Raw genomic sequence first — 27,143 nt, forward strand, 5'->3', positions numbered from 1 at the left:
GCTCGCTGACGAGACAACATCCGGATATCCCATCCGTTCTTGTTTTATTCAAACTCGAAACTTTCAACTGGAACAGTGGTGGGGTCGTGACCTATGACCTTTCATAAGAATGTACAAGCATGTCATTGAGAAACTGCCCAAGTAAATCAAATGTATTAGTGGGATATTTAAAAAGGTACAGCTGTAATTAAAAATACAAAAGTAGGAGCTGGGGCAGTAAAAAGTTAAAACAAATGATGCTCAGCTTCATTAAGCGCTAACGATGCTGAAGGTTGTTTTGGGGTAATAACTGATTGACACCAATAATGACCTAAGTGCGTAGCAGATCTTTTATAGCTCATATAAGTGTCGCCCTTTGATGATATACTTCTCTGAGTAAACATTTCATTATTTAAATCTGCACTGTAAAACCCAACAAGTTGAAAGTACTCAAATTTTTTATGGCAACTGATTACGTCAAAATTTTTGAGTACAGTTTACTCAAAAGTTTTGAGTAACCTGTACAGGTTACTCAAAACAGGTTACAGGTTACTCAAAACTTTTGAGTAAACTGTACTCAAAAATTTTGACGTGATCAGTTGCCATAAAAAATTTGAGTACTTTCAACTTGTTGGGTTTTACAGTGTGTGTAAGCTCTCAGTCGTACAGGAGTGGTCCATCGATGAAAAGGTTTCCTCAGCCGTCGTCTGGACTACTTTGAAGGTGTCAGATGTTTTGCTTGTGTATGCGTATATACATATATACACGTGTATGCGTATATACATATATACACGTGTATGCGTACATACACGTGTATGCGTATATACACGTGTATGCGTATATACATATACACACGTGTATGCGTATATACATGTGTATACGTATATACATATATACACGTGTATGCGTATATACACGTGTATGCGTACATACACGTGTATGCGTACATACACGTGTATGCGTAAATACACGTGTATGCGTATATACATATATACACGTGTGTGCGTATATACATATATACACGTGTATGCATATATACACGTGTGCGCGTATATACATATATACACGTGTATGCGTATATACACGTGTATGCGTACATACACGTGTCTGCGTACATACACGTGTATGCGTATATACACTTGTATGCGTATATACATGTGTATGCGTATATACATATATACACGTGTTTACGTATACACATATATACACGTGTATGCGTATATACATATATTCACGTGTCTACGTATATACACACACACACACACACACACACACATACAATCATGCGCTCACATTCATCCAGATGACTTCCTCAACTTGGAAGCATATCGTCCATGTCTTTTAATAGCCCAATGAATTCTGTTTGCCACCATCGGCCGCCGACGGCAAGACGCGGCGGCAGCCTGCAGGGGCAAGCGTCGTCTGTCAGCGTGACTGACAGGCTGAGAGATGCGCTCGGTCCATCAATAACGCCAAGCGGCCTGTCAACAGAGCGTGTCAAGCGCTTGAGATGATAGTATGTGATCAGAGAGATGAATTGCGCAGGCCCAGATGATTGGCTCGATCTCCCTCGGTGAAAGCCTCGGTTGTGAAGTCTACGGCAATTAACTTCAGGAGATTGTTTGCTTTGCATGACGGAGAGGAAGGAAAATGCATGCGATTCTCAGGTGCAATGCGAGGTGGTAGTGAGTGTGTGAATATACCAGTCAAGGTACTAAAGTGCGAAATGAAGCTGAGCGTTGTGAAAAGTGTTGCGGCGCAAACCAATTTACTCCTGATCGCTCGTCTTCTGAGCACGTCTCATCACTTTTCCTTGACACTATGCTTGTTTTCTATGCCCTTCCTTCAGGCGCTACGTTGTGCAAGGATCTCAGGTTGTATCTGAGTAAATGCTTCACACCCGGCTCGGTGGACAGTACACTTCAGCAGGTCATCCGAGAGAACCTTTTCCTCCGAGCTGTACCGTGTAAGTGCCTCATTGAGTCTCTTCATTTTGTCTTCAATCCCTGCATCACTCTATACGGGTAAACGCCGAGTGACTACCGGCGCGATTTACGACCACCTGTACTTACGACCACTTTTTTTCCATTTTTATCTATTTTAATTCTACGCCTGGCAATGCAACGAGCAAACAGCAACGTGTACTACAATTTTGGCCAGCCAGCATGTAACACACTCGCACAGCAATCTACTGCGTGACTACTAAATTGCTGTGCGAGTGTGTGACATGCTGGCTGGCCAAAATTGTAGTACGCGTTGCCGGCTGCTTGCGCGTTGCGGTGCCAGGCATCCAATTAAAAAAAAAGGGTCTGTAAGGGTGATCGTAAGTACGGGTGGTCGTAACTCGCGGCGGTCGTAACCTGGATGTTACCTGTATATAGCTTGCTAGCTAACAATCTTACAAGCCATCTTTACACTTGATGCAAAAAGCTATCAACCCAGCTAAACAGAACGCAATTGATGAGGAACTAGGTAAAATTATGGCAGAGAAAGCACCTACAAGGGATCATTCCTCAAGATGGTGAAAGAAGAAGGCTACGTTCCTCATCAAGTGTTTAATGCTGATGAAACCAGTCACTCCATTCCATCAAGCCATCAAAAAATAAGGTATATTTTGTGTAGTTTTAAGGCTGAGAAAATTATAAAGTAGAAAATTATGTTTTATGGGGACCTGGGAACGGATTATTCTCATTTTAATGGTTTCCTTTGGGAAATTCATTTTTGGGATACACACTTTTTGGCTTACACACTCTGTCTGTGAACCAATTAAGTTCATAAACCCAGAATAAAATCTCGCTTGTTCAAATCAATTAGACATGTCACAACCATAACAGTAGAAACAACATCAAGTTGAAGTGATTCCCGAGTCTGGTTATTTTCAACAGTTTCACGTCAACATTTGTTCTTTTTTTTTTTTGCACTTGGTTTATTCTCATAGGCTGTCTCCCCATTTCAGAGTTCACCCATTGCTCCAAACTACTTTTTTTTCCCCCCACTTCTTCTTTTTGTGATGTGGCTGTAAAACCCTGTAGGAACTATTTTCCCTCTTGGGGAAAGCGGTTGCACAGGCAATGTAATTTGAATGCTCATAAATGAAATCATGTACAAAGTACAATAGCAGCCAAAGGCGGCTACTTGTACTACATCTGTTGCAATCCTAATCTGCTCTAATGTATGACATCACTGGGAACGGCCTACAGGGGAGTGGGGGGGGGGGGGGGGGATTTATAACAGATGACTTAGTCCCCCCCCCCCCCCCCCCCCCCCCCCTTCCCAATTTTTTTTATCTCCCTCCCTTTTAGCGTGTCTATTTTTCTCTCAGTTAGATGGACAACCTTGTGTGCCAGAAGTCTTAACCTTTCTATGGAAGCGCACAGCGTCTTCTAATCCTCCCCCGTGAGGACAGCAAGTGGGTCATGTGACGCAGTAAGCAGCCGATCATCTCCCCTTAAAGGACAACCGACATCACTTTTTTGTTTCCTAACTGACATCAGAAAAACGTTTTATAGCATCTAAAATACCCCAAACACGCAGTATGATATTTTTCGTCAAATGCAAAACACCAATAAAAATGAGTTAAAGTGTCCAAAATCTGCAAAAAAAAATTAACCCGGAAGTGGCCATTTTCAGAAGGTCCCGCCCCCTTGTTCGTGACGTCACGCCAAGACGTCTTGCATTGCTGGAGAATCAAAACAATGGCTTCAGATTTGGAGAATATGCTTTCTTGTTACACCTCCAGTTATGAATATGATTCAAATAGTTCTGAAGAGGAAAGCATACATGTTTGCAATCAATGAAATAATTTATTCCATGCCATTTTGAGGCAACATTGGGGAGAAACGGATTACCAGAAAAGAGGCACAAAATGGCGACCTCCTGTGGCCACCTCCGTTTCCACAGGCTGATAAATTCCTTATATGGAGCTTGGACGCCCTCTTCTGGCGGCTTTTGGGTGCAACACAAGGTTTTTAGACCAAACAATACAGCAAAATACATTGACACGATGGAAGGACTGCGACAATGTGTCTTTTTTCGGTGTGGGGCGTTCCTTTAGTGACGTCACGTACGGACTCGTCACCAACTCAAAAACAAGACTTCCTGAATATTCAGCGCGAGTTTTCAAATGTAAAATATAGCTACATGAGGTGGAATCTTTTTAAAATACGTTCAGTAGAAGTAATTTGAAGCCATTTTAAAAATTATGGACACAACTTGTCCGGAGACGTCGGTTGTCCTTTAATTGCACAGTATGTTTTCCTTGTCAGCTCACCCTTGACATTAATAAGCACTCACTCTCTAATGTGAATGGCCAGTCGGCATGCTCACTGAACTCCATTAAGCCTCACAAGTTACTGGATAAAGGAAAGAAAAGGTTTGAGTAATTAATTATACAACCTTTCTGAGTATTTGATCCTGTTAGTTTTTTTCTTGAAGGTGTGCTTTTTGTACCTCTTTGCTATTTTAAGAGCATCACGTTGCTTGAAGGCTTGTCATGAGACAGCGTGCTTTGATCCAGGAAATTGAATTACAAAGCCTTTGTGGATCAAAATGGAAATGAATGACAGGATCAAATGAATACATGTTACGCTACAAATAAACATGGGGAAATGGGCTCAGGAAAGTGACGTTATGTCAGGAAAATAATATTATTATTATTATTAATACTAATAATAATCTTAATAATCATAATAACAATTATAATAATAATAATAAATCCAAGAACGTCTTTAGTAGTCCCATAATGAGGACATTTGCAGTATCCATTTTTTCAAATAGTGATTTTTTAAAATAATTGTAAACTCAGAAAATAAGAGATAATAATATTAATAATAATAAATACAAGAATGTCTTCAGTCGTCCCATAATGAGGACATTTGCAATGTCTATTTCTCAAATTATGATTTTTTTAAATAATTGTAAACTCAGAAAATAAGAGATTATTATTATTATTATTATTATTATTATTATCATTACAACACAAAAACTATTTTCTATCTATTCGCTATCGTTACGTCCGGGTTGTGTGAACGCTGGCGCGTGTGTCTGCCGCTGCTCGCCTGCAGAAAAAAAAATATTATTATTATTATTATTCTCTTATTTTCTGAGTTTACAATTACAGTAAAGTCTCGTTATATCGATATTCAAGGGAGTCCGAAAAAATATCGATATAACCGGGACTATCGATATATCCGAACCTGTTTGCATGTAATTTTCTCCGTGCGTGCATAGAAATAGTATCGATATAACCGGGACTATCGATATATCCGATATCGATATAACGAGACTTTACTGTATTTAAAAAAAAATCATAATTTGAAATATGGACACTGCAAATTTCCTCATTATGGTACTACTAAATACGTTCTTGTATTTATTATTATTATGATTATGATTATATTATTATTATTATTATTATTATTATTATCCTCTTATTTTCTGAGTTTACAATTATTACTTCAAAAAAATCTAATGTTCTGGGAACCAATTAAGTTCGGAAGCTGAGGTATCACTGCACTCGGCAGAGGACTGCAGACATTCGGCGTCGGTCATAAATGGCTGCGTCCCCTGCCGGCAGTAAAAAAAAACGATCTTCCTGTGTTCGAGCCTTTGTTCACAGTGACCAACCGAACATCTCCGACGGTTATTTTGCTAGCTCTGTCATCATGAGAGCGAGAGAGAAAACGACAGAGCGTCTACGGCCTTTTCAACTGTGACGCTCGTCATTAGCAGTTTGTGTGCGATGATTTTGACGGGCAGCTTTGTCTGCCGGTTGAGACAGACTTTTGTGTAATTACCTCATCAATCTCTCCCACACTCCTTTCCCCGAGGATCGGCACGTAGCATCCACAGGGACGGTCAGGGGGATGGAGAAGATGTCAATAATCCATCCCGAATGCCTTTCCTGCAATCCCCCCCTCCATCGGCACGGACGTGCCATTATATATCTCGTAGGAGGGCGCATCGATAATGAGAGACGTCGTGTTTGTCCGCGAGGGAAGAACGGAATGATTCACGTCAGATGTCGTCATGGCGATTTGTTGTTGGATTTAAACTCTTTATGATTCGAACAATACGAAGATTAAAGGCTTTCTCATTCTGATTTGGATGTGTTATATATTTTGTGACTCATAGAGAAACACTAAAAGCTGTGAATTGATTCAAACATAGCACTACTGAAGGCCTAGGAGTGACCTGCCCTGCACGCCAGTGCCTTCTTTATGATACAGTGATACCTTGGCTTACGAACTTAATTGGAGTGTGTAAGGCGAAAAGTGTGTATCCCAAAAAATAATTTCCCATAGGAAACCATTAAAATGAGAATAATCCGTTCCCAGGTCCGCATAAAAAATCATTTTCAACTAAATAAGCCTAAAAACTACACACAACATACCTTATTCTATGTATAATAAATGTGATGTGGTATTGTAATTAAAGAAATAAACTATACCTTATAATAAAGTCGTTTTATTTACCTTTGTGATGGTCGTTGATGGCTTGGTGGAATGGATTGGATTGGATTTGCCTTTATTAGTCTCGCAGTGGAGAAATTTACAATTCACAGCAGCAAAGTTATGAAAGAAAGATAGCTTTTTGCATAAAGTGTCTCAAGGAGTTCTGGGTTGTACATCTTAGAAGTTGTGATATTGCAACAGATGCAGACAGACACACTAGAAACTTCATTAATAGCTGGTTCCCTTGCTTGTATGTTCTCTTCAAATTGTACAGATAGCTTGTGCGGGTTATTTGTGGCGCCTGATTGATGGGATATTTTAACCTTGCAGTCTACACTCTGCCTTTGAACTATCAATAAAGTTGAAACCAGTCCAAATTTCACTGTGTTTTCTATCCATTTTCTCACCATTTCACTTTTGGTTTTTTTTCCAGTTTAGTTTTTTGTTTCAAGCTCTGTCGTCTCCCTTTCGCGTGTGTGTGTTTCTGTTTCTGTAACCCCCTGCCCCCTCTCACTGCTGCGTGTGTCCCCTCCTTCCTCCCCCACGGATCTTGACCAATCACGTGCGGCTTTAACCGAAGACTGTGGGCGGGGAAGAGAGGGAAAAAATTGTCTAGTGAGCAGTCTGTGTATGTGTTTCCAAGTTCTTCATTTCTGTATGGCGAGCTGCTGCCAGGACAGCGGCTCATTAATCACTTTTATTGGCTGCCTGGGCGTTAGGCTTCAACATCAGATGCGCGCCTGTGGGAGAACGGGACAAGCTCAGGGTGATTTTTGTCTTGGGAGACAAATGACTTGTCTGGAGGTCAACTGAGGTGTATGGCAGGAGCAGATGTTTTCGTTGTGCAGTGATACCTTGGCTTATAAACGTAATTGGTTCCCAGACAGAGTGTGTAAAGCAAAAAGTGTCTATCCCAAAAAATAATTTCCCATAGGAAACCATTAAAATGAGAATAATCTGTTCCCAGGTCCCCATAAAACATAATTTTCTACTAAATAAGCTTAAAACTACACAAAATATACCTCATTTTATGTATAATAAATGTGCTATGGTATTGTAATTAAAGAAATAAACTGTACTGTATAATAAAGGGGTTTTATTTACCTTTGTGATGGTCATTGCTTGATGGAATGGAGTGGACGGTTTCCTCAGCATTAAACACTTGATGAGGAACGTAGCCTTCTTCTTTCACCATCTTGAGGAATGATCCCTTGTAGGTGCTTTCTCTGTGATAATTTTATTTAGTTCCTCATCAATTGTGCTCTGTTTAGCTGTGTTGATAGCTTTTTACATCAAATGGACAGATGGCTTGCGTGGGTTGTTTGTGGAGCCTGATTGATGGGATATTTTAACCTTGCAGTCTACACTATCAAAGTTGAAACTCTCTCACTGTCGTCTGCCTGTCTCTTCAATGTTTAAACCACCTCCCCTCACGACTGCGTTCCTGACCAATCACGTGGCTTTAACCGCAGACCGGGGGCGGGGAATAGAGGACAAAAACAGTCGGTTGCCATTTTGTTGTTAGTAGAACGGGCTCGTTCGCGAACGACACATCACTCATTGAGGCAGCTGCGTGTAAAAAAAGTTTGTATGCTAAGGTAAAATCTTCATAAATTTAACGTTCGTAAACCGAAACGTTCGTAAGCCAAGGGGTTCGTAAACCGAGGTATCACTGTATTTTTTACCAGGTTTGTGTGACTGACAAGAGCACAATAAAACGTTTGTTTTCGCACCTTATAGCAGTGGTCGTGTAATAATGGGGTGTTGTTGTTTCCTTGCCCTGTTTCAGGCCAAGGTCAATTGTGATGACAAATCATTGATCATCCAAAGGCGCCATCTTTGCAACGGCAATAGAAAGCCTCATTAATATTTAATTTGATTCCCATTGATCCGGCAGTATCAAAAGGCCTTGTTAAATGAATTGCCTGCATCATTGGGAGCCTGAACAGCACAAAAAGTTTTTGTTTGTTGATGCTTGTGCTCTCATTTGGGACTCATAAAAAGAACAAAATGCTGAGATAACAACAAAGCTCAATTTTGATTGCTTTATTCGTAATGTCACTTTGACAAAAAATAGTAAGTCAGCCAGAATGGACTTTGTGGAGGGAAAATGTTTTTTTTTTTTTTATTGAAGTTATGAAAGGTTACATACTCCATATGATACATTTGCATTTTCTTAAACAATCTAAGATTTTATTTTTGCATTTATATATGTTTTCATTGAGAACTAATAATAATAATAATAATAATAATAATCATAATCATAATCATAATAATAATAATAATCAGAATCATCTTTATTGCCAAGTATGTAGAACACACACAGAATTTGTTTTCGGTGGAACACGCTGCACTAGTATCATCGTCAAAAAAACTGCTAAGTGGCAATAATAATAATAATAATAATAATAATAATAATAATAATAATAATAATAATAATAATCATCATCAGAATCATCTTTATTGCCAAGTATGTAGAACACACACGGAATTTGTTTTCGGTGGAACACGCTGCACTAGTATCATTGTCAAAAAAACTGCTAAGTGGCAATAATAATAATAATAATAATAATAATAATAATAATAATAATAATAATAATAATATTTCTATAATATATATATAATACATTTCATTCCTAAGCGCCTTTCAAAACTCTCAAGGTCACTTTACAGTCACAGGATAAGTTTTTTTTTGTGGGTAAGCAGCGGCAGTCACTCACCCACTGCCGCTGAACACCCACCCATGAATGGCCGCGTCTCCTGCCGGCAGTAAAGACAATCTTTCTGGGCCTTCCGAGCCTTCGTCCACAGTGTCCGATCGAACATCTCTGACAATTTCTTACGTACTTTAAGTCATTGCCAACGACATCCTCTAGTGGACGTGTAGTAATATCATAGCACACTCGCAGCTGTGGAGTGATTCAGATGTAGCACTACTGAAGGCTTTGGAGTGACATGCCACTGGTTTGTAATATAAGCCAAGGGTGGAGCGATTCAAACCATTGTTGCTCATAAACATGGCCTTGGCACTATTTATAGCCGAATTACTGTTTGGCTTAAACACTGAGGTCAGTCGCCCTGGTACAATTTATGACCCGCAGATAAAAGCAAACCGCCTTGATTAATGGCCACATTATCCGCTCACGAGCCTGACGGCCTTTCCGGCCTCATTACGGCATATCGTCTTCCTTTCTCAGGTACAACCAGACCACCTCGAACGGGAGAGATCTCCGGGACAGACTATAACTTTGTCTCCATTGAAGAGTTTTTTTCTTTGGAGGAGTCGGGAGCACTGCTAGAGAGCGGCAAATGTAAAGGTAGGTCGTTACCGCTTTATGTCACAGTGACACAAATTATGTCCCTTATTGCTTCACTTCAGGACTTTACAAGGCAAACATTTGATTAATTTCCAGTGGTACGGGCATCGCAAAGGCATGGTAACATGGGCAACTTTGGAAAACATGGTAAACTTTGCCGATAAATTCTGGGTACAAATCTCGCTTCCGGTCTTCGTGAATGAGGTTTTCAAGTCCTTCCATTCTTGCCTAAAAAAAAAAATGGATGATCCGATTATAAATTGACTGACTAATTTAAAAAAAAACAGTTCCAACAATATCAATGTTATCATTTATTGTTGCGCAACATCCGGATCAAACTGTTTTTTTAGCATGTGGTTGCCTTTTATAAAACAACTTGTTAACTCATTCAGTGTCATTTCCGGATTTATTCGAGAATTAAAAAAAAAAAGTTAATTCCTAAGCTATATGGGTCTGAAGTTATCTGAGCTTGAAATGGGGGCAGCTGTAAAAAATATAGTGATATCTCAGTTTACGAACTTAATTGGTTCCCAGAAAGTGTGTGTATGGCAAAACGTTTGTCTGCCAAACATTTATTTTTCATATTACCAAAATGAGAATAATCAGAGAATTACCAGGTGACCATAAAACATAATTTCCTACTCAATAAGCCTTAAAACTACACAAAATATACCTTATTTTATGTATAATACATGTGCTACTGTATTGTAATTAAATAAATAAACGGTATTGTATAATAAAGTCATTTTATTTACCTTTGAGATGGTAGGTGTCAATGGATGATTGTCATGATGATATCCGAGTGCTTTCTCGGTGATAATACCATTACTCACACTGTCCCCTGCTAGCTGCTTTTCGTTAATCAAATCAACAGACGTTTTTCAACCTATGAACAGTTCCATTCGAACCTATGAACAGTTCTATTGCCGGAGACCGTTGCTTAGACAACACAGAAACACCCTTTGCCACATGTAGCTAGCAATGGTCGACTTAGCATACCGGTATTGGGACGCTAAGTCACACAAACGCACACCTTGTTCATGTTTCTCGATGATCTCCTTCTTCTCCTCGACCGTAATTTTGTTTTGTGTCCTCTTCGGCTTAACACGAGCCTGTGGTGGGGTCTTTTTCGGTCCCATAATAGCAAAGGTGCTCCACTCGATAACCAACCACGTCTGCACTCAAAGAAAGTGGGTGTGGAAAACTAGTCCGCCAGCCACCGTGGCGCTGCCGAAAACTAGTCCGTACGCTAAGATTATATGGTCACGATTTTAATGTTCATAAGGCGAAATGTTCGTAAACTAAAGCATTCGTACGATGAGGTATCACTATACAATACATACATATTGATTTATATAGCGCTTTAACGCCAGCTGATGCTGTAACAAAGCGCTATCATGGACAAAAGCCAAATGCTGCCCCTTTGTGGTCGGGAAAAACATTGCCAGAGGTCTGACCAGCGCTGTATCGGTTCAGTCTGACTGCAGGCAAGACATAATGACGTGAAGTCCCTTTATCTGGTTTGTATCTTCAGAAAGTGTTTCAGTGTTGACGTTTATTTTCAGTGTTTGCAGATGATTGATTGCATTTTGCTTTGTTTACCAAAGGAAATTACTACGGCACGCCTCGCCCCGTTCACATCAATGCCGAGACCCCTCCTATTACTTATCAGGAACACCGCAGCCTGCTCAGGAACTTTCGCACGCGCAGCAAGTCGCTCAGCAACCTGGAAAAGGCTGCGGCCCAAGCCGAGCATGGAAATGAAGACCTTGGCCTCCCGGGCAAGTATCGCCTCATAACACTGCAGTATGTACGTGGGACGCCTGACCTACATTTTCAACCTCAGTCATAATACAGTGAGACCTCAACTTACGAACTTAAGTGGTTCCCAGACAAAGTGTGTAAGGTGAAAAGTGTGTATCTCAAAAATAAAATTTCCATAGGAAACCATTAAAATGGGAATAATCCGTTCCCGGTTTCCATAAAATATACTTTTCAACTAAATAAGCCTAAAAAACTACACACAACATACCTTATTCTATGTATAATAAATGTGCTATTGTATTGTAATGAAAGAAATACACTGCATTGTATCATAAAGTCACTTTATTTACATTTGTGATGGTCATTTATGGCTTGATGGAATGGCATTGGAGGGCGAAAGTCAAAGGGAATTGCTGTTTGGAAAGAGAGGCGCATTACATGAGGACTGTAATTAAAGAAATAAACTGTGCTGTAAAATAAAGTTTTATTGACCCTTTTGATGGTCGTTGATGGCTTATGGAAGGAGAGTCACCTTCCATAAGGACTGTTGGTAACGTAACCTCTGGTGCTGTTCGGTCATGTGCTTCCGCCGAAGATTACTCCGCCAGCCGTGGTGGGGGTGTATTATGAAAATAGTGCTTATTATAAGGTTTAATTTTCATAAATTTGACGTTTGTAAGACGAAAAGTTTGTAAGATAAGGTGTTTGTAAGTTGAGGTCTCACTGTATAGTGGTGGCTTGACATACAGTTTTTGGGAGATATTAGCCAGTAGCTGGATCCGGCAATTTTTTTTCACTTTGACTTGATTAACTCATTCACTGCCAGACACGTGCAAATATAATAACAATACATTTAATTTCTAAGCGCCTTTCAAAACTCTCAAGGTCACTTTACAGTCACAGGATCGACTTTATTATATCGTACAGTTTACTTCTTTTATTACAATCCCATAGCACATTTATTATACATAAAATAAGGTATATTTTATTATTATTTTGTAGAAAAGTATGTTTTATGGGGAACTGGGAACGGATTATTCACATTTTAATTGTTTCTTATGGGACATAAATGTTTGGAAGAAGAACATTTCGCCTCACACATACTTTCTGGGAACCAATTAAGTTTGTAAGCTGAGGTATCACTGTATAAGGGTACTCACAGTCATATCTAGTTTGCTTAGCCAGTAGAATAGTCGACGAATAGTGCCAAATCAATGAGCTGCAATAAGCTCTAGCAAAACGTACTAACCTTCACTTCCTTTGTAATTGTGCCTTGTAAGTGTATGGGAATGTCTCCCTTTCTTTTTGTCCAATCAGATTTCAACCTCTATGTGTTGCCATGTCATTGTAATCTGCCCATGGCCTTCTCAATCAGGAACAATGGACAACCGACGCCTCCGGACAAGTTGTGTCCATAATTTGTAAAATCACTTCAAATGACTTCTACTGAGCGTATTTTAATAAGATTCCACCGCATATTAAAGCTATATTTTACCTTTTAAGACTCGTGCTGAATATTCAGGAAGTCTTGTTTTTGAGTTGGTGACGAGTCCGTACGTGACGTCACTGAAGGAACGCCCGTGATCAAGAAAGCAACACACAATGCATTTTGGGTACTTTGTTTGGTCTGAAAACCTCGTGTTGATCCGTGTTGATGGTGAAATTAGAAGGAACACACATAAATAACGCAATGGTGAATCATTGTATGTTGCACCAACACTACTATTTGATACTAGTTGACACAAATTCCCAGCAGACAAATCAGCCCATTTCCAACGGAGCTTGGGGCGCCATCTTTTGCATTTTCTGGGACGCTACATTTCAGTTCAGCTTGAATTGTTATGGGAGGACTCCTTTAATCGATTGTAAACATTTATGCTTTCCTCTTCAGAACTATTTGAATCATATTCATAACTGGATGATTAACAAGAAAGCATCTTCTCCCAATCTGAGGCCATTGTTTTGATTCTCGAGCAAGGCAAGACATTTGGCGTGACGTCACAAACTGGGGGCGGGACTTTCTGAAAAATCCCAATTCGCAGCTCAATTTGTTGCAGTTTTAGCACACTTGAAGTCATTTTTCTTGGTGTTTTGCATTTGACTAAAAATATCAGCCTGCGTGTTTTGGGTATTTTAGATGCTGTAAAACGTTTTTCTGATGTCAGTTAGGAAAAAAAAATGGTGTCGGTTGTCTTTTAATGTTCGTAAGGCGAAAAGTTCGTAAACTAAAGCATTCCACTAATATATCCGCGATGCATGCCTGCATGAGCTCATCTGGGCGTTGTCCAAGAAGAAAGGAGTGATCTCCTCTGGTTTGTGCTGAGTCATATTTTGGACTCGGAGTAACAGTGTAAAGGAAAGGTACTCCAATGCCGACCTGTGACCAACATCACTCAGTTTCACCTTGGAGCTCATGCGACGTCATGAAGGACAATTAGGCGGAATAAAAATGGATATTTCCTCAAGTGTGGGACGCATGCACAGTCATACTCGCTGCCTCCTGAGAGGGAAGAGGACATTGACAGAAATGCTGAGCGCAGGTCTTTTAACCCCTCTGCAGAAATGCCAACATCATGTCATTGCTCTTTTTTGTAGCACGGACCGCATATGAAACATCATCTTTCCCTTTCTCATTACTTTGATCATCTGCTTTGTTACAGGGGGTCATCGCTCACCTCTGGGTCGCCGGGAATCGAACGGCGGCTTTGCTTGCGTCCAAGAAAACGGATTCATGGGCAACGGGGCCGTAGACAGAGGGAGAGGCATTGCAGAGGATGACTGGGAGGAGGCCTTCAGCGACGCGGGAGAATGTCACTACATCGAGTCAGTATTCTGATGTATTTTGGTCCGCAAAAAAAATATAAATACAGTGATACCTCAGCTTACGTACTTAATTGGTTCCCAGAAAGTGTGTGTAAGGCGAAATGTTAGTCTGCCAAACATGTATTTCCCATAAGTAACCATTAAAAATGAGAAAATCCGTTCTCGGGTCCCCATAAAACATAATTTTTCTACTAAATAAGCTTTAAAACGACACAAAATATACCTTATTTTATGTATTATAAATGTGCTATTGTATTGTAATGAAAGAAATAAACTACTATAAAATAAAGTCGTTTTATTTATGTTTGTGATGGCCGTTGATGTAGTTGCCTCTTGATGATATCCGAGTGAAGTTGCCGTGCTTTCTCGACGATAATACCCTCACTCACACCGTGAGTGAGGGAAGACCAACTAAAAAAATCAAAACCCGAATAAATTCGGGAACAAACCCCTTTTCTTACGAACTTTTTGCTTTATGAACGTTAAATTTATGAAAATTTTACCTTGGCATACAAACTATTTTTCGGGATACACCACAATGAGTGATGTCTCGTTCGCGAATGAGCCCGTTCTCCTAACACGAAAATGGCAGCCGGCTTGTTTTAGTCCACTATTCCCCGCCCCCAGTCGGCGGTTAAAGCCACGTGATTGGTCAAGAACGCAGCAGTGAGGGGAGGTGGTTTAAACATTAAAGAGACAGGCAGACGACAGAGAGAGTGAGAAAATGGAGAGAAAACAGTGACATTTGGACTTGTTTCAACTTTGATAGTTCAAAGGCAGAGTGTAGACTGCAAGGTTAAAATTCCCGTCAACCAGGCTCCACAAATAACCCGCACAAGCTATCTGTACACTTGATGCAAAAAGCTATCAACCCAGATAAACAGATCACAATTGATGAGGAACAAGGTAAAATTATCGCAGAGAAGGCACCAACAAGGGATCATTCCTCAAGATGGTGAAAGAAGAAGGTTACGTTCCTCATCAAGTGTTTAATGCTGAGGAAACCGGCCACTCCATTCCTTCAAGCCATCAACGACCATCACAAAGGTAAATAAAATGACTTTATTATACAGTACAGTTTATTACTTTAATTATAATACCATAGCACATTTATTATACATAAAATAAGGTATATTGTGAGTAGTTTTAAGGCTTACAAAATTAGAAAGTAGAAAATTATGGGGACCTGGGAACGGATTATTCTCATTTTAATGGTTTCCTATGGGAAATTATTTTTTGGGGTACACACTTTTCGCCTTACAAACTCTGTCTGGGAACCAATTAAATTCGTCAGCCAAGTATTTGGTTTTTGATCTCTTAACTTTGTCTTGTGTTTTCTTCCTGCTGACCCTGAACGCCAACGATCCATATCGGACCTAGAGTCAAACGCTCTTTCCAGGTGCACGTCTTTATGAGCTCCTTTTCATTGACTTTCCATTTTGTCTCCAAAAGCCACAAGAGGACCAGCTGGCAGAGTCCTCGAGCACCGAGCAGGGAGTCGCTCTACAGAAACAAATGTGAGCCTCTTTGTGTCCTTTCTTTCATTCTTCCCTTGTCACTTGTGCACGGAACGATCAGGACAGCGGTGGCACGTTTCAATGCAGAGCAGCCCGTGTTTGTCAAGTACGGAAATAACAGCCACAGCCAGCTGGTTGAAGTCAAATGAGATGGAATGAGCTGAAACGGTGGAGACATTATTTCATGACATTCGTTACAGTACTGTCAGAGATTTTCGATCGGACACTGTGGACGAAGACTCGAACCCAGATTGTTTTTTTTTTACTGCCGGCAGGAGACGTAGCCATCCATGACAGACGTCTGAATTCTGCAGCCCTCTGCCAAGCTATTTATTAAGAGTATAAGCAAATTAAAGTGATGCATTAGTAAAACTAAATTAGTTTTCTTGATTAGAACACCACACCTCTTGAGTTCTAAGCACGAACAGCTGTGTTTTCCATGAACTGATAAAATTGTAACCTGGCTAATGAGCTCTTCCTGTGAAGGAGTTTCAAGTCGTAAATTACTCCGGTGATAAAGGAGTTTCCCAAGTCCTAAATTCTGTCCAAGGCCAGATCTCCTAGATCAAGGGTGTCAAACATACGGCCCGCGGGCCGGAACCGGCCCCCAAGGAGGTTTGATCAGGCCCGCAGAATAATTTAAAAGTGGGAAAAAAATGCAAAAACGGCATGGAATTCATATTTTTAATGACGTGCAATTCAATAATTGTCCACTAGGGTGTAGAGTGGTGCTGTTTCGATCAACGTGGAAGAAAACAGCGGTTTCAACACCAAAATGTCATTATCCAAACGGAGAAAAGTAGATAAGGAGTGGAGAATTTTCTATGAAAAATGGACCATGTCATATTTTTTTACAGAGATGCATGGGAAACCTTTGTGTTTGGTGTGTTTTCAACAAGTTTCAGTATTGAAGGAATGATATTTGGATATTTATAGCATGTATGGTATAATTTTAATGGTCCGGCCCACTTGACATCTACCGAGCCCATATATGGCCCACCATGCGAAATGAGTTTGACACCCCTGTCCTAGATGAAGATGACACTTTAACAAGTTCTATCTGTTGACCTCAGATTGACCCCAGGTTTCTCTGTGCTTCAATTGTGTATTCAAGTCACACATGTTGACTAAGCATATAACAGCATGAAACTTTTAAATATGATAAATTCTTATTCTGTATCAATTACTTCTAAAATGAGAAAACAATTTTGGTTATTAATGCCGCCTTTACCAACAAGTCGAGCTGGGCTGAAGGGCAGGGGCTTATTTTACTCATCAGAAATCTTTTTCAATCCCCATTTTCTTGATTTTGCTGTCAATCACGTTACATTTTTGGAATGAGTCGACCATCCCACGGACAATTCTGTCCCACATCGTGCCCATGTATATGGGGGTCTTTCCGTATTTTGTGAAAATGGGATTGGATTGAATTTCATTAGCCTCTATTAGTCTCGCAGTGGAGAAATTTACATTTCACAGCAGCAAAGTTATGGAAGGAAGAGGAAAGGAAAGGAAAAGAAGTAGAAAAACAGAAGTCCTGTTTCGGTTTTTGAACAAATCGGTTTTCGAACAGGTTTCTGGAACGAATTATGGCCGAAAACCGAGGTATCACTGTACGTTTAATTTATGATTGTCTTTCCTAAACGTCCAAGTTTTTGTGTGTCACTTCTTTACAGGGTTCACAGAGTACCCAGAGGAGCTTCAGGGTTTTCTTGTGCGCACACATTTAATCAAAGGCTCCAGGGGCTTTGGCTTCAACATTGTTGGAGGCAGCAAGCCAAGAGAGTTCCTTCAGGTCTATAGTGTGACTTCAATCGGACCTTCAGCCCTCAAGACAGGTGACTGTGCACTCAGCAGCCATGTAATTAGGCGCACGGGTGTAGAACTGCAGGGGATTGCACTGAAAGATGCTAAGTGAAAGTTAGCGTGACGGAATCCAGCTCGAGGCTACGTCCAAATCAGGGCTACCTTGACTTGTTCCATGTGGAGGTATATTTAGATTAGATTATATTAGATGAACCTTTATTCATCTCACAGTGGAGAAATGTACATTTTCCAGCAGCAAAAAAAACAACAAAATACAGGAGCTGTTGTAGAGGCAGCCACTCTCGGGCGCCATCTTGAAGTCAAAAACAAAATGAATAATGTGACACAAGGCAAAAGACACTGACAGTCTTCATTCTTGAGCCTCTTTGTTGCATGAAGCAGTTCTAGATGAAAGAAGAGAGGATCAAATCCTCCTTTCTGCCCTCATTTACTTCATGAAATAAATTGTACTTGTTTTTAAGTGTTTAAACCAAATATTTGTCAGAGAGTTCACGTTCCACCAAATTATCATTTGGTCGATTCCTGTCAGAGATGTTCGGTCGGACACTGTGGAAAAAGGCTCAAACACAGGAAGATTGTCTTTTACTGCCGGCAGGGGACGTAGTCATTCATGACAGATGCCCGAATTCTGCAGCATTTGCCAAGCTATTTATTGAGAGTATATGCAAATTAAATTGATACATTAGTAAAACATAGTTTTCTTAATTAGAATACAACACCCCTGGACATTCTAAGCACCAACAGCTGTAAGCAATAAAACATAGATATGTCTAATTGGTTGGATTTTCCATGAACTAATAGATTTGTAACCTAGCTAATGAGGTCTTCCTGTGAGGGAGTTTCAAGTCCTAAATTCTGTCTAAGGAAGGAGTTAACCAAATCATAAATTATGTCCAAGGCTAGATCTCCTAGATGAAGATGACAGGCTATGTCTGTTAAATTCAAGGTTGACCCATGGTTTCTGTGCTTTCATTGTGTACTCAACTCACACACATGTTCACTAAACATATACATAACATGAAACTTTTAAATATGATAACTTCTATTCTGTCTAATCTCTATCAAGTCTTCATACTTGAACAAAGTACCGTATTTTTCAGTGTATAAGGCGCACCCAAAAGCCTTGATTTTCTTCAAAAGATGACCCTGCGCTTTATATGCCGGTATGCCTTATATATGAAGTAATATTGAGCCACAAGAGGTCTCGAAACTAATGTCACCAGCCACCAACTCCATTTCCCCCTGTAGAAGAAGTAGTGCGTGGTCCATGATGGATTATCTAAAACGTAACCCCAGCTTCAGGCGCTTAGAAATTAAAGGTATTATTATTATTATTATTATTATTTATTTCACTCATTGTGGGCCAACACCACCTCATAGAAACACGTGATAACAGGCACATTGTGCACCGTAAGGACGTGAAGGATGTAAAGAACTCAAAACATATTCCTTTCTCTGTCTAAAGTCTTTGGGATTATACTGAAAATTGCTGATCTCCTGCAGCGTATCGTAATCAGTCATTAATCCCCCTGGTTGCCACACTTTAATCCACCGATCATATCGCGCATATGCAATTTGCGACTCACTGACGTATGTAAACATGCCAGCACAGAAATGTCTGAACAAGATGGTCTCAACACTGAGTGCAGACAGTCTGCAGGGACCGATCAAGTCGATATCTGTTAATGGGCTGCGTTTGAGGATTAGTCGCTTGGATTGGCCTCGCCCACACAAAATATGCTTTTCAGCAGAAGCACTCCAGCTCAACCAGACATTTGCAAAGTCAATTTCCTTCTCCCGGAGTCAATGAAAAAAAAGTGTCATAAGATTGTACATAAGTGTACGTATTGGGACGATTAAATCGCAGTCTGGTCCCCCAACCCTCCACTCTGGCACCACGCTCGAAATTGTCCCAAGGTGCGAGTGTGAGCGTGGATATTTTCTTTGTCTCTCTGTGCCCTGCAATTGGCTGGCAACTGATTCAGGGTGTCGCCCGCCTACTGGGCTGGGATAGGCTACAGCACCCCCCCTCGACCCTAGTTAGGATAAGTGCGGACAATGAATAGATGAGTGGACAGACTGTGTATTCAGTATATATACAGAGGGGGGGCGGCAAAGAGATAGAGAGAGACAGAGAGACACAGAGTCCAGAGAGACTAAGAGTCACAGAGAGAGACAGGTAGGGGGAGAGAGACAGAGAGAGAGAGACAGACAGAGACAGAGACAGACAGACAGACAGAGAAAGACAGAGAGAGAGACAGAGACAATGAGAAAGAGAAAGAGAGATTGGGAGAGACGGAGAGAGCACAGAGAGGGAGAGAGAGAGAGAGAGACAGAGACTATGAGAAAGAGAAATGGAGAGAGACAGACAGAGAGAGGCAGAGAGACAAAAAGAGACTAAGACAGAGAGAGCGATGGTGCTATTTTCTCCTGCAAAATGACAGAAGGTGAGGCTTCAGTGTGGTCTTGAAGTCCCATACAAACACAGTTGCTCAAGAAAATATGAATACAGTACCCTCAAAGCATCCTCTTGTCATTTTTCACGTGTCTTTGTGCTTTGGCAGCGGACATTTTGGTGTACATCAATGACGTTTGCGTGCTGGGAGTGTCTCACAAAAAAGCAGTGAAGATGCTCAAGTCTGTCCCAGTGGGCCACGGTGTGGATATCGCCATCACAAGAGGATACCCCATGTTATACAACCCTGACGGGTGCCCTAAAGAACATCATGACCCCGTCCTACTTCCTACCACCTCGCAGCCCGAACCTCTTCACCATCTACCTCGCCGGCCGACGCCCACTCCACAGATCCGCCACTTGAACGGCGATGACGTGGAACGCGGCGTCTTTCTCGATGCCAATGGAAACTCCACATCCTTTGCCAGCCGACAGTCGTCGCTGAGACGCAACAGTTTGAGCAACGCCGCCTCATCGCCCTTGACACGCCCGCCTCGTTCCCTGAGAACTTTAGCCCAAGTCCAGTCGCTTGACCCGACGCTGGCCAGCCAGAGTGACAGTGAAGTTGTCTCTGCTATTGGTTCGCACAGGTAAGATGCACCTCAGAACTAATTTTCCCATAGGGGGACTATTGAAGGACAACCGACACCATTTTTTTTTTTTTGCTAATTAATACAAGATATATTTTGTGTGGTACCAAAGTACCAAACGAAACCGTGAGTGGAACATGACAAGATGAAAAAAAACCTAACAAGGTCAAACAAACAATGACCCGACACTGAATGGTCGTCCCGGGAGTCCTTTTTTACGCTAATATTATGTTAAGAGGTCAATTTTACCCGTCTCTATTTTAGTGTTGACTAAAGCAATTACGAACTTTTCGGTTTACGAACGTTACATTTTACCTTGTGCACTGCAGTTTATTTCTTTAATTATGATACCATAGCACATTTATTATGCATAAAATAAGGTATATTTTGTGTAGTTTTAAGGCTCATAAAATTAGAAATTTATGTTTTATGGGGACCTCAGAACGGATTATTCTCATTTTAATGGTTTCCTATGGGAAATTCATTTTTGGGATACACACTTTTCACCTTACACACTCTGTCTGGGAACCAATTAAGTTCAAGGTATCACTGTAGGTGACGGTGAACTGTAAAAATGAATCAATATGATTTCATTGATGCTTCAACACATTTACATCAACCAAACATGTTTCTTTGTTTTTCCTCATCAGGGCATCAATGATTCGTAATCACAACAACAACTCCTTGTCAACCCCCCAGCATCATTTACAGTACCGCACATCCATCAAGTCGTCGGAGAGCGACCTGTCCACTTGTACACTGCCCGTGTCCCGCCTGCCGCTGCCTCAGTCGCCAAAGAGACCCTCGTCGTCCCCTGGCGGGCCCCGCAGTACTCACGCCCGTCTCTTCAGACCGCAGCCCTCTCACCTCCAACCTCCTCCGACGCCAGAGAGCCCCCGCCAACGCGGCTTTAATGGTCTCCATGGGAACCGCAGCCAAATAGCCAGTCCGGACAAGATGGCCCGTGCGGGCGGCGGGTTCGGCGGAGGCGAGTTGGTGCCGGTAGCGTTGGCGCAGACTGAGGCAGACAGAGGCCTGGGTTTCAGCTTGATGGGCGGCGGCCCGGACGGCGGGCTGACGGTTGTCAGGAGAGTTTGGGACCGGAAGCAGTGCAACACTCTGCAGCCAGGGGATGCTATTGTCAAAATAAATGGAGCTGACGTGCAGAGTCTCAGCCTTGTTCAGGTAGGAAACCAGTGGCGGGCCGTGCATGTAAAACCTAGGCCTTCAGTAGTGCTACGTCTGAATCAATCAGCTGCGAGTGTGCTTTGATATTACTACACGTCCATTAGAGGGTGCTGTTGGCCAAGAAATTTAAAAGACAACCGACACCCCGGACAAGTTGTGTCCATAATTTGTAAAATCGCTTCAAATGACTTCTACTGAGCGTATTTTAATAAGATTCCACCGCATATAGCTATATTTTACGTTTTAAGACTCGCGCTGAACATTCCGGAAGTCTTGTTTTTAAGTTGGCGACGAGTCCTCACGTTACGTCACTGAAGGAACGTCCCTGACCGAAAAAAGGACACATTGTAGCAGTCCTTCCATCACGTCAATGCATTTTGCTGTACTTGTTTGTTCTGAAAACTTCGTGTAGCACAAAAAAGTGGCAGAAAAGGGTGACAAAGCTCCGTGTAAGGAATTATCCACCTGTGGAAACGGGCTGATTAAGTCCTTACACGGAGCTTTGTCGCCATTTTCGGCCTTTTTTGGGTGCTACATTTCCCGCCCCCAGATACCTCAAAATGGCACGGAATGACTTTTTACTCATCCAGTGATGAATATGATTTAAATAGTTCTAAAGAGGAAAGCATAAATGTTTGCAATCAATTAAAGAAGTCCTCCTGTATCAATTCGAGCCGTCAGGACTCCAATGTAGCGTCCCAGAAAATGCACAAGTTGAACATCAACAGCCACCTTAGGTCATTATCATCCAATCAAAATTGCGCTTTCCGCTAACTGCCGCCCAAACAGGAAATGAACAGCGATACAGCGTGAATATATATTTAGTTTTATTGGCAAATCAGATTTAATCACCAAAACAGCCATATATGGCTCGTGAGCCATAGGTTCCCCACCCCTGGTGTAGAGTGTGAGTAGAACTGTCCAATCTGCATACTGTAACTACAGTATTATTGTTTTTGCAGGTACAAACCGTCCTTCAAGAGCACACTAAACTGGGAGAAGTCACACTGTTGGTGTATAGGGGAGGTAAAAATGTCAAATACTTGCTTTCAAGTCACTCTTAAAGGACAACCGACATCACTTTTTTTGTTTCCTAACTGACATCAGAAAAACATTTTATAGCAACTAAAATACCCAAAACACGCAGTATGATATTTTTAGTCAAATGCAAAACACCAATAAAAATGAGTTAAAGTGTCCAAAATCTGCAAAAAATTGAGCTCCGAATTGGGCAAGTCCCGCCCCCAGTTCGTGACGTCACGCCAAGACGTCTTGCATTGCTGGAGAATCAAAACAATGGCTTCAGATTCGGAGAATATGCTTTCTTGTTACACATCCAGTTATGAATATGATTCAAATAGTTCTGAAGAGGAAAGCATACATGTTTGCAATCGATTAAAGAATTTATTCCGTGCCATTTTGAGGCAACATTGGGGGGAAATGTATCACCAAAACAGAGGCAGAAAATGGCGACCAAGCTACTGTGACGAATTAATCAGCCCATTTCCACAGGCTGATAAATTCCTTACATGGAGCTTGGTCGCCCTCTTTTGGCGGCTTTCTGGTGCGACACGAGGTTTTCAGACCAAACAAGTACAGCAAAATACATTGACGTGATGGAAGGACTGCTACAATGTGTCCTTTTTTCGGTCAGGGGCGTTCCTTCAGTGACGTCACGGACGGACTCGTCACCAACTCAAAAACAAGACTTCCGGAATATTCAGCGCGAGTCTTAAAATATAGCTATATGCGGTGGAATCTTTGTAAAATACGCTCAGTAGAAGTCATTTGAAGCCATTTTACAAATGATGGACACAACTTGTCCGGAGACGTCGGTTGTCCTTTAAGCCTATTCCTTACTAATTTTTGGTTGTTCTTCATCATCATCATCAGGCAATTATCAATCCATCAACTCCCCCAACTCCCTTCGGAGACTCCCACCTCCTCTTCTGCGACCCCCTCCTCCACCCAATGGCTCGGTCGACACAGCCATACTCATGGATGGCTTACCTGTTCCTCATACGTCATTCGGCACTCCGCCATCCACCGCCCCGACGAGTTCTTCGCTGATCCAGAGCACTAGCTTCTTGGAGTCGATTCCAGTCACCCTGACCATGGAACCCAAAGACTGGATCAGTACAGGTCTGGAGAATGGAGTCACAGAACCCGAAACAGGACTGGAAATACGAGAAAACGAAAGGGTCCGGCACCTGAGAGGGTTTGACGTGGAACTGAAGAGAAAACCAGGGGAGGGTTTTGGATTTGTCATTGCCTCTCAGGATCTGGAGAACACCAAAGGTTAGTAAGAGTTCCTCGGTGAGAAGTGATTTGGTTTGTGAGATGTCCAAAACTGCTGCGGAAGTTGTATTTGGAACTGTGAAGTACTTTTGTGCAAAAAGGAGGTCTCTTTTGGATTGGAGATACAGGCTAATAGCAGCTTATGGCATGTCGGAAGAAGGCGTGGAAAACTCTCACACGTATGTCAGCTCTCTCTTGCTATATCGCTGGTTTTGCTGATGACTTGCATGATTTTATACGTACAGTGATACCTTGGCTTACGAACTTAATTGGTTCCCAGACAGAGTGTGTAAGGCAAAAAGTGTGAATCCCAAAAATTAATTTCCTGTAGGAAACCATTAAAATGAGAATAATCCGTTCCCAGGTCTCCATAAAATATAATTTTCTACTTTCTAATTTTTTTTTTGCCATCGAATCCATCCTGTGTTCTTCCATCACCGTTTGGTTCGGGGCCGCCACAAAAATGGACAAAATCCGACTTCAACGGACAGTTAGGACGGCGGAAAAAATCATTGGCACCGCCCTACCCACTCTCGAGGACTTGCACACTGCAAGAATCCAAACTAGGGCGCGGGAAAACCCTACTAGACCCTCCGCACCCTGCCCACCACCTTTTCCAGCTACTCCCCTCGGGCAGGCGCTACCGATCCATGCGCACCAAATCCAGCAGACATTTAAACAGCTTCTTCCCCCAAGCCATTAACTCTTTGAACTCTCTCAACAGTAGCCAAAATGGAACTGTATAGTGCCACTTAGCAGTTTTTTTTGACAACGATACTAGTGCAGCGTGTTCTACCGGAAACAAATTCCTTGTGTGTTCTACATACTTGGGAATAAAGATGATTCTGATTTAAGCCTACACAAAATATACCTTATTTAATGTATAATAAATGTGCTATGGTATTATAATAAAAGAAAGAAACTGTACTGTATAATAAAGTGGTTTTATTGACCTTTGTGATGGTCGTTGATGGCTTGATGGAATGGAGTGGCCGGTTTCTTCAGCATTCAATAATTCTATCATGTAGATTAGAATGTGTGGAGGGTGACCCCAAGTGGACGCCAATAACACCTGCACTCCAAATGCACACTGACTGTTGGTAATGTCCGCTCTCTGTTCCACTGCGATGCACTTCAATTTCCTTGATGGCCAGAAGCCAACGTGCACGTTTCGACCATCTTTTCACGGGCAGATTGATGTTGTGGTGGTGTCGCCTGTCGCTGCATCTGATCTGTCTTCATTGCGTTGTCTGTTGCTCTCTCTCATTTCACTCCTGTCATGTCGTGTGGAATGAAGTCGCTCAATATTACCTACACTGCTTCTATCCCTCGCCCAACTCTTTCTCACGTGTTCTTACTTGTTTCCTCTCTCTCTCTCTCTCTCTCTCTCTCTCTCTCTCTCTCTCTCTCTCTCTCTCTCTCTCTCTCTCTCTCTCTCTCTCTCTCTCTCTCTCTCTCTCTCTCTCTCTCTCTCTCTCTCTCGCTTTCTCTGTCTGCCTGTCTCTCTGTCTCTCTCTATCCCTCTCTATCTCTCTCCCCCGTCTGTCTCTCTCTGTCTCTCACTCTGTCTCTCTCTCTCTCTCTCTTTCTCTTTCTCTGTCTCTTTCTGTCTCTCACTCTCTCTCTCTCTCTGTCTTTCCCTCTTTTTTTCTCTCTGTCTCTCTGTCTCTCTCTCTGTCCCTCTTTATCTCTGTCTCCCTCTCTTTCTGTCTTTCTCTCTCTTCCTCTCGGTCTCTCTCTGTCTCTCAATCTCTGTCTCTCTCGCACTCTTTCTGTCTCTGTCTCTTTCTGTCTCTCACGCTCTCTCTCCCTCTGTCACTCTCTCTGTCTCTTCCTCTGTCTCTCACCTCTTTCTCTGTCTCTCTCTGTCTCTCACTCTCTGTTTCTCTCTCTCTCTCCCTCTGTCTTTCTCTTTCTCTCTGTCTCTCTCTTTCTTTCTGCCTGTCTCTCGGTCTCTCTCTGTCCCTCTCTCTCTCCCCCTCTCTCTCTCACTCTTCGTCTCTCTCTCTCTCTCTCTCTCTCTCTCTCTCTCTCTCTCTCTCTCTCTCTCTCTCTCTCTTTCTATCTGTTTTTTTCTGTCTCTCACTCTCGGTCTCTCTTTCCCTCGCTTTCCCTCTCTCTCCTCTCTTTCTCTCTCTCTGTTTCTCTGTTTCTCACTCTCTGTCTCTCTTTTACTCTCTTTCTCTCTCTCTCTCTCTCTCTCTCTCTCTCTCTCTCTCTCTCTCTCTCCCTTTTCTCTCTCCCCCTCTCTCTCTCCATTCTACATCTCCCTCCCCAACCCCTTCCATTCTGCAGTAAAAAATGTCCGGTGTGGTTTTTCAAAAGATTAAAACTCCGCCTGCCTCCCCTCCCTTCTGCCACCCACCTACCCACCTCCTGCTCTCTACGTTGCTGACTGACTGCTTAAGCAAAACGTTCCTGTGGTACAGAGGGAACAGCCTGCGTTTAAGCTCCCGGTTCCATGTGAACGTCAGCGCTTTGGAGAACAACATGGAACACGGACGGAACTGAGGAATTTGGTCTCCATATTTGAAACCACGACTTTCCTCGAGAGCCATGCTGGAGAGACTACAGTCTGCTTTGAGGACTGTGAAAGAATCGAAACGTAATGATTTGCTTGGATTGCTTCTCTTTTGGTTGTTGATGACTCACGGGTTGGAGGTTTGCCTCCCCCCCCCCCAACCCTTTTTATTCAGTTGGGTGCATCAGCTAGAAGCTTTGATTCGTGGAGACCACAAGTTTGCTCTGACAGACGTGTTGACTGTGTACCGTGTGGACGTTGGATCCACATGCTCACACGGGCGTGAGAACAGGGTTGAAATTAAGATGCGTTTAATGCTACATCAGTCGTTTTGCAAGGGGAAAGGAAGGATCTGGAAAAAAATTAAGTGATCACTGCGAAATTGTCACTTTGTCAGATTCTAAGATTAAAT

The 27,143-nt window shown here is 41.9% G+C and overlaps 1 protein-coding gene across 3 annotated transcripts in view; it reads left to right on the top strand.

Annotated features, from left to right (window-relative positions):
- Window positions 1–27,143, top strand: part of magixb (MAGI family member, X-linked b) — a 53,162-nt gene that overhangs the window by 15,965 nt on the left and 10,054 nt on the right. For all 3 annotated transcript variants that reach the window (XM_088989809.1, XM_088989817.1, XM_088989799.1), the window contains exons 3-12: window positions 1,829–1,945; window positions 9,629–9,748; window positions 11,356–11,529; window positions 14,173–14,335; window positions 15,788–15,852; window positions 17,529–17,690; window positions 20,244–20,724; window positions 21,375–21,909; window positions 22,875–22,938; window positions 23,806–24,210. In XM_088989809.1, coding sequence (XP_088845935.1) covers window positions 1,829–1,945; window positions 9,629–9,748; window positions 11,356–11,529; window positions 14,173–14,335; window positions 15,788–15,852; window positions 17,529–17,690; window positions 20,244–20,724; window positions 21,375–21,909; window positions 22,875–22,938; window positions 23,806–24,210 — 2,286 coding nt within the window. The remainder of the gene's footprint in view (window positions 1–1,828; window positions 1,946–9,628; window positions 9,749–11,355; window positions 11,530–14,172; window positions 14,336–15,787; window positions 15,853–17,528; window positions 17,691–20,243; window positions 20,725–21,374; window positions 21,910–22,874; window positions 22,939–23,805; window positions 24,211–27,143) is intronic.

The sequence above is a fragment of the Hippocampus bargibanti genome, linkage group LG01 (assembly GCF_051943395.1).
Source record: "Hippocampus bargibanti isolate YZ-2025 linkage group LG01, ASM5194339v1, whole genome shotgun sequence".
In the NCBI taxonomy this organism is placed as follows: domain Eukaryota; kingdom Metazoa; phylum Chordata; class Actinopteri; order Syngnathiformes; family Syngnathidae; genus Hippocampus; species Hippocampus bargibanti.